Genomic DNA, 8,598 nt, shown 5'->3' with positions numbered 1-8,598 from the left:
TATAGAAATGGGTATTTCGGCGACGGCAATTACCGCCCCACAACGCACCAAGTTAAAGTTTTAGGCCATGTAGCATGCGACTACAAGAAGTGTGCCAGAACGATCGACAGCGAGAAAACCTTGGCCATAAAGGACTACCCCTATTCTTATCAAAACCTTCAATATATATATTTGTTTGTTTAATTGTGCATAGGCTACTAAAGGCCTGGCACCGAATGTTCCTGTTCTGGCAATCTGAGCCCCAAAAGACATGTGCCATTCCGCAAGAAAAAATTATTTGCCAGTGAATAAATACCAATTTGAAATCGTGTACGTCTTTTAGTTTTGTACGTTTGGTCGATTTCAATATCGTTTGGCATAGCAGACAGGAGGGCCCGAATTAATATCATGTAACGAAATCAATACCAACGGTCCGCCCGCCCGAGGATTTATGTTTATTATTTGCGGGCCCTACAGTTTGCAAGATACCTCACTCATCTCTACCGGTATATCGGATTACGTTAACAGAGGGGATGAAAAATTAATAGCAATATATATGCAACCCCCCCCCCCATCATATCGACGATTCAATCATGAATTAGTGAAACTTTTCGCACCTCGCGCGTCTAGCCGAAAGACGTTTACTCACTAAACAGTTCAATAAATCTCGCTAAGTCGTGTCACAACGAAGCCCCCAGAAGCCCTGTGTCTCAGCCTATGCGGGGGGAGGCGAGACCAACATTTTTGGGGGACTGACGAAGTGCTATTCCAGTCCTGAACCTATCTAACACCTCGGGATGGATTCTGGAGTCGATCTGACTCTGACTTGGAGTTACCTTTGTGATATCAATACATATATCTCGCCGTGTCGCATGGGGTTAATATAGAGAGGCATTGAATAACCCTGGTAAAGATCCAATGCTTGACGATGAGTAACTGGAATCTACCTAGGTCAGTTTCGCAGCTCGTACTCGCTGTCGTCGTAGCGGTGGGAGATAACCGTTACCGCTATACGACGCTACACATGCAGGTGATCAAAGTTGTCAGCATTGCTAGTGAAATGAGTGAAATAATGACAAAAATTTTTACTTCATTGGGGTAATGATTTTCAAGACATGTCGACGCTGTGTGCAAGGCCCTAAAACCCTCAATTAAGTAGTTTCCAAAAGTAAATTTGGCCGAGGAGCTGTATATAGGCTACTTTTCGCGGTTAATCTTAGGTGGCTACATTCGAAAACTGCAGGATGCAATTTAGATGATGAGTGATGAAACTACAAATAAGACCGATTTTCGAAAATTTATTCAGTTACCGATGCTATTTCACTTGGCTCATGTGAAGATCAAATGCCCTGAACATCCACTGTTTTTAGCAGAGAAAACTAAACTACTTTTTACTCACCAGCATAATCTGAAGTATAAAAAAGTAAGGTGCTGGTATGAAGTAATGGTGATCAGTAACTATGACCTTGTCAGCCAGGGCATGGTATTGCGAAACGCATCATATGATATTGCAATAAACTGACACAAATTACCGACTACTGTACCAAGAAACAAGATATTGAGGCATGTGACATTTACCCGGACTTCGTACCGGGGAATCACCGTGTAGTTGTTTGGGTAATCGTACTATAAGAGGCGTTGTCGGGGCGTTGTCGAGGCGTGACAGCTCAAATGAACATACCGAAGATACTATTTAGAAATCCTAAAATTCTAAAATCCCGTTCAAATTCACACCTTGAATTTATTTGATGTCACTTTCAAATGCATAGGATGCATATTGCATATAGTACCATAATGACTAAAATTAAAAATTAAAGTCGCATGGAACTACATAGTGCATCCCATACTACTCCATGTTCTAAATAAAAACCCTGGTCTGATTTCGTCACATATCACTTATCAGTATTCATATCGGATATCAATCCAATGTTATACTCGAGATAACAATTCATGCTCAATTGCCCATCTCTGTTCCCAGCTTAGATAATACCGCGTCACGTGGCTGCGTTCCAAGCAATAAGCACATATTGTTTTCTGCGTCACCTCAGTAATGCGATAGCAAACTGTACGCAAAACCAAAAATGTCCGCCTTTATCTACCTCAAAAGTATTGAATGCTGACCTATAATTTCCCATTCCTGTATTTCTAATTTTATCATACAAACGGAACTACGTTGAAGAAATAATGGTGTATTCACATTATAATTAGATATATAGATGTAGGATACACGATTCGGATAATATCATTATATCGTCTCCAATTCCAAGCTCGTCTATATTTGATCGGATCTCTGCCAAGCCTTTACCTTAAAAGAACAAAACGAAATCGTTGCGCCACACAACTTGAATAGATCTGATTGTATTCATCTGATGATGTATCGTAATATTGATACGATGTATGCATTGTAGGCTACTCATGCCGATTGCCGATCATGTTCGCGGGAAATTTTCAAGCCCAAGCCCCTTTATCGCTGCCCCTTAATCACTGCGGTTGCTGTACATTTCAAGGAAATGGCGAATAAAGGCAAATGCAAAGACCCCAAACTACAGATATCGGATGGATGGTCCTATGTCGCAGTGCACGTGTTGATGTTATACTTCTTTCTGATATCGACATGGAAGTCTTGTTGAGTTACTGACTTTGCAGGCTACTAATCTTTTTTTCAGGGTATTGGCTGTATATCATATACCTATGTATACATGAAGGGTAAAATCATTCTTTGATTCATTTCGAATTATAAATACTCATTTGATCACATCGGCTGCTGATCGGAATGGTTCACAAATTCTTACCGCGTAACTGTTTACCTAATTGTCGATGCGTCACTATGGCGCCAGGTCTGAAGTATACGTAGGTGTTGCTGAGGAGGTATTTTTGGTCCGTGGACATATTAGCATGCGACACAATAGCATGCGACACTTGGGCATGCGACACTTGAGCATGGCGACTTTTGGTCATGGCGACTCGTGGGCATGTAGACATATCAGCACAGGGACATATTAACATGAGGACATGTTAGCATGGGGACACATAAGTATAGGGACACACGAGCATGGATACACGTGAGCATCGGGACACATCAACATGGTGACAATTTAATAAGTGCCACTTGAGCATGGTGACACATGAGCATGCGATACATGAGCCTTGACGACACATGAGCATGGGTACACAAGAGCATGGGCACACATGCGCATATGGACACATGGGCATGGGGGCATAAGAGCAAAGGTGCACATGAGCATGGGGTCATGTACGCATGCGACACTTCAGCATGCGACACGTCTACATGCAGACACTTGAGCATGCGACACGTGGATATGCAGACACTTGAGCCTGCGACACTTGAGCATGCGACCCTTGAGCATGGGACAGTTGAGCATGGGACAGTTGAGCATGCGACAGTTGAGCATGCGACAGTTGAGCATGCGACAGTTGAGCATGCAATACTTGGGCATGCGACATTTGGGCATGGGACATTTGAGCATGCGACACAATAGCATGCGACACAATAGCAAGCGACTCTTGAGCATGCGACACTTGGCGACACTTGGGCATGCGACACTTGGGCATGCGACACTTGAGCATGCGACACTTGAGCATGCGACACTTGAGCATGCGACACTTGAGCATGCGACACTTGGGCATGTGGTCATGCTACACTTGGGCATGCGACACTTGAGCATGCGACACTTGGGCATGTGGTCATGCTACACTTGGGCATGCGACACTTGAGCATGCGACACTGGGGCATGTGGTCATGCTACACTTGGGCATGCGACACTTGAGCATGCGACACTTGGGCATGTGGTCATGCTACACTTGGGCATGCGACACTTGAGCATGCGACAGTTGGGCATGCGACATTTGGGCATGCGACAGTTGGGCATGTGACCATATATTAGCGCGTAACCAATTTGATTGCCGCGCGAGGAAAGTGGCAAATTGATTGAGTGGGTGGGTGCATGGTCTGTGACTATATGGATTTGTCTGAAAAGCTCCAAAGATCGGGGTGAAGCGATAAAGGTTGTCATTGCTCCACATATATTAGAATCGTTTACACCAGATGAACTAAAAGGATATATCCTTTCGTGAGACGAAAGCAATTCCAAATTCGCAATTCGACACGGGACTTATTATTTTATTTTGTGGGTCTCAATTTATACGTGAGGTTCAAGCTGCGAGCGCTGGTCTTTTCGGCGCCTGGACAGTGGTCATATCAATGTTGAACATTTTGGTCAACATGTGGTGGTTATTTTATTTCAAGGTTTTATCGCCGTCAGTACCTACAAGGAGTCGCGTGTTGCCCGAAACGTGGGTCTCGTGGTGTGAAAATGCCAAACGCCGAAATGCCAGTCGATCTCGAAATACGGCGTTTGAGCAAGCGTTTTTCGAGTCAAGCCGTGGGCAGACTCAAGGCCTTACTCATTCCCTTTTTTACGGTTTGGCCCTGAATATATTGCGGAAATTGCGCTGTGAGCATGTTTGGTGCCTGCATTCAGAATTTCAACTGTAATATGTAGCATCGTTATAAGATGGAAATCATGTTCTAGCGCCGTATGGCTTCATCGTTGGCTGCGTAGGCTTTTCCCAAATCGGCGGACATTTTTCACCAGAAAGGTATCCGATGGATTGGCAAAATCGGTTAATTCCTCTCAACGCTCTGTTTCATCACTTAATATAAAACGTAGCGATTATGTACAAACGAATGGACGATGACTAATGACTATCACTGAAAAACCACACACAAGCTGTTGTCTACAATAGCGATCCTCCAATCCTAACCAGAACCGAATCTTCGGCGATGCGGACAAATGCAATACACGATGGTAGATGACCTGGCGCTTTATGAATGTACGCAATGTTAGATCATCGCAATACAGTTGATAAAACCGTCCGTCCCTTTGTATGGCGGAAATATCAACAACGCGGTACCAATACCCATCATCAGTAATCCAATAAATAGCTTGTGCTTATGCCTTAAAACTTCAGGATGAAGTCTGGTGTTTCATTATTTGAAAATATTTGCTTTGGCTACTACAGTATGTCAAATAGTCATGTTATTGCTGAGCGGTGTTATTTCGTCTATACATCCAGCGTATAATTCTAATATAATGTGTTGACGTAATTGAAGGCAATATTAGGCAACCAACATCATACCCAGACCCGCGGATTGCCAGATAGCGAGCAATTAACAAAACCGCAGACGTCTGCAAGCAATCATCAAGCTGTCTAATCTATCGAGTAAAGACTCGAAACCGAACAACGCTCGAAATCCTACGCGAATACCAAATGATCTCTCGAATCTTGGAGTTGTATAGTTGTAGTGAAATTTGCTTTGATTAGCGTTCGGTTGGCGCTATTCATAGTTGGAGCAGTGTTGCCAATTTAGCGATTTTCGCGCTAGATCTAGCGATTTTTCATCCGGTTTAGCGCCAAAAATATGGATCTAACGCCTAGCGATAAATCTAGCGATTTTTGAAAAAGTATTTAGCGATTTTTTAGCGATTTTTTACCGAAAATAACCAATAAAGATCAGTTCTGGCTGACATAACATCAAGTTGTGCAACATTTCTCGCTCCATGAAAATACGTTCGGACGATTTTTCATGGTTGAGTGACTTTGGGTAGTAGTAGATACGCAATTCCTGGCGGTTACGCATGGGCAAAAAGTGTCTCTTCTTGCTGAGTAGCATAATTGGCAGTGCTACATCTGCCGACCTGAGCGCTGAAATTTAATATAATTGGCAATGATCGAAAGATAGTTGTCGCAGTGATTTCGAAAATACAAAATAAAATCTCGTCCGGACATTGGAACCATGCACCCCGAAACTGCCCTCAAAGTTTGAAAACCGGCATTGCTCCAACAATGGCACCGCCGCAACACAATGAACAAAACAATGACCAATTTCGTCCAGCGATTGTTCTGATCAATGCCGATTTTCAGACTTTGGGGGCTGTTTTGAGGTCGTTCCATTGTCTTGAGAAGAATTTAATTCGTATTTACGGAATCAGTGTGACACTAGCTTTCGTTTAACACCAGATTAATTACATTTCATACCCCGGGTTGGTCCTCGGATTATTTTATTAATGTCTCTACTTATAGTGGCTGGCAAACACGGTTCAAGTCGTGTTGTGTCGGGTCAAGTCGCATGTCGTGTTCAAGTACTCCAACACAGTTTAGAGAAGAAGTCAAGCGCATTTCCACGGTACATCGCATCGCGTATTTACGGACGCATCGATCAAGGCACGCTTATATAGTGAGCGGTTATGCCTGCAAACCTAGTCAGTGGTCACTGGTCACGTATAGCGATCATTGCGCAAAGCGATCTGCTATATCGAAATGCACTGCACGTTTTGTTCCGCTTAGAGATGACTATTACGTATTATGAACTAGAAATATGGTAAGTGACTTTGGCCCCAGACGAGTGAAATATAGCTGAGAAGAATGTATTGAAATATTTGTTCAATTTAACACCTTTAGTAATTAATGTAGATTTAGCGCTATTTTTTAGCGCTTTTTTCTCAATATTTAGCGATATCTAGCGATTTTTGACACCAGTTCTAGCGATTTTCTTCCATCCGGAGTTAGCAACACTGAGTTGGAGCAGCAACATGTCGGAATACCGAGTTTTTACTTCTACAAAAGGAAAACCAAAACTTGCGTACCATGGATATTCTTACCGCCGAAGCAATCAAAATATCAATTCTACCAACTGGCGATGTGATTTTAGAGGCTGTAAAGGCAGCATAGCGACTTCAAGAGACTACATAACTTGTCGTCAGGCGGTAAACGTATTACAACAGCATTGTCACGTTCCAGATCCTGCTAGAATAGAGGCACTATTGCTGAAAGATCAAATAAAGGTGGCTGCATCTGTTGCTAATGATGCTCCAAGGCGCATACTTGGTCAAATGCTAGCGGGAGTTTCCGAGGAAGCCGCCTCCAAGACACCACAGAGGAAGTCTCTCAAGGATGATTCAGAGACACAGGCATCGAAAAGGTGGATTTGAACCGGCGCCCTCGTCGAATGATTTTGTTATCCCGGAGAGATATAAAACGGTGTCACATGGCTCAGATGAAGTGGCATTTCTTCTACATGACGACTTCGACTTGACTGCAGAGGAGCAATGCAGTCCTCATAGAGCTATCGTATTTGCATCACGGTACATGCTTAACACACTGCAACAATCCTCCACATGGATGCTTGATGGTACATTCAAAGTTGCGCCTTCCCAGTTCTATCAGTTCTTCACCATTCATGCTGTACTTGATGACTATGTTGTTCCATGTGTTTACGCTCTTCTTCCCAACAAGAGGTCAGAGACATATAGAAGATTGTTCAAAATATTGAAAGCCAATCAGAATGGTCTTCAACCGCAGCACGCCGTGATCGATTTTGAAATAGCTTCCAAGAATGCACTGGAAGGCGAGTTCCCTGGGATCAAAGTTAGTGGTTGCTACTTTCATTTATGCCAGTCCATCTGGCGGAGTGTTCAGAGGTTCGGCATCAGTGAACAGTATACCTGCAACAACGACGTCCGCAAATACGTTAAAATGCTTTGTGCTCTAGCATTTCTACCTCTTGACGAAGTGGTCGCTGGATACGATGAACTGAATTTAAAGATACAAGAAGCAGAACTACCAGAAGGGTTGAGTCATCTTTATCAATACTTTGAAGATTGCTATATTGGCCGACAAAACGTCGGAACTGCTGATAGAAGTAAATCCAAATTTGAGATATCAATGTGGAATGTAAAGGATAGAACTGAATCCGGCATTCCAAGAACCAACAACAGGTTGGAGGGATGGCACAGCGGCATCCAAAGACATTTCGACTGTGACCATCCCTCGATTTGGAGATTTTTGCAAGCTTTGAAGCAGGAGGAGATGATGCAATACCTTCTGCTTCAACAACGGATCGCTGGCATGCCTGCACCACCTACCGAAAAGCGATATCGTGAGCTTAATCTCAGACTTGAACGACTTATTCAGTCATACAAAAATCAAAGTATGACGCGAATGGAATTTGTTCAGGGAGTAGCCTTCAACATCAGCCTATGTGTTTGAATTGAAATATGAACCGCTGGATAAAATATTTTGATTAGAGATCAGCAGATGTTTCGTTGTCAGTGATGATATTTTGGTCTTTTCAGCAAAAATTGAGAGAAGCGGCTTTACTGTGATGCATTTTCATTTGCACAAATTGATAGAAACGGCTTTACTGTGATGCATTTTCATTTGCACATTTCTTTTGTGTTAGACTGTGTCAAATATATGTTGGTATGACATAGTACTATCGTAGGTATTGAAGCAGAAATTGTCAGGAAAGCTCACAGTACACTTGTAGAGGGTCATACTTCCCATGTAATGGCTTAGGGCTACTGGAGAACAGTGTGACGAAGTAGGTCTGTATTTCTATGACATGCGGTGAGGTGAAGGTAGACTCTTTTAGTTCGATTCAAAACATTTAAACCTTGATCGAATTAAACCTTGTTATACTAGCTCTACTTAGCCAGGGTTAGGCGCGAAAGTCCTCTAAAACATTTACACACAACCTGCTGAACGGTATAGCCGCGAGTAGCCTGGGCTATGTATGGGAAGTTTCGTTCAGCCGAA

The 8,598-nt window shown here is 43.0% G+C and overlaps 1 protein-coding gene across 1 annotated transcript; it reads left to right on the top strand.

Annotated features, from left to right (window-relative positions):
* The first annotated feature begins 5,133 nt into the window (after positions 1 to 5,133).
* LOC145452479 (uncharacterized) lies at positions 5,134 to 8,273 on the top strand. The gene has a single exon (XM_080330661.1). It carries the CDS (start codon positions 6,955 to 6,957, stop codon positions 8,047 to 8,049), a length of 1,095 nt encoding a protein of 364 aa, XP_080186787.1. The 5' UTR covers positions 5,134 to 6,954; the 3' UTR covers positions 8,050 to 8,273.
* Positions 8,274 to 8,598: the final 325 nt, after the last annotated feature.

This window comes from Botryllus schlosseri, chromosome 12, assembly GCF_051294905.1.
Source record: "Botryllus schlosseri isolate E-star chromosome 12, Bs_hap1, whole genome shotgun sequence".
Classification (NCBI taxonomy): Eukaryota; Metazoa; Chordata; class Ascidiacea; order Stolidobranchia; family Styelidae; genus Botryllus; species Botryllus schlosseri.
Note: the sequence above shows the minus strand (reverse complement) of the source record. Positions and strands in the feature narration are given on the sequence as shown.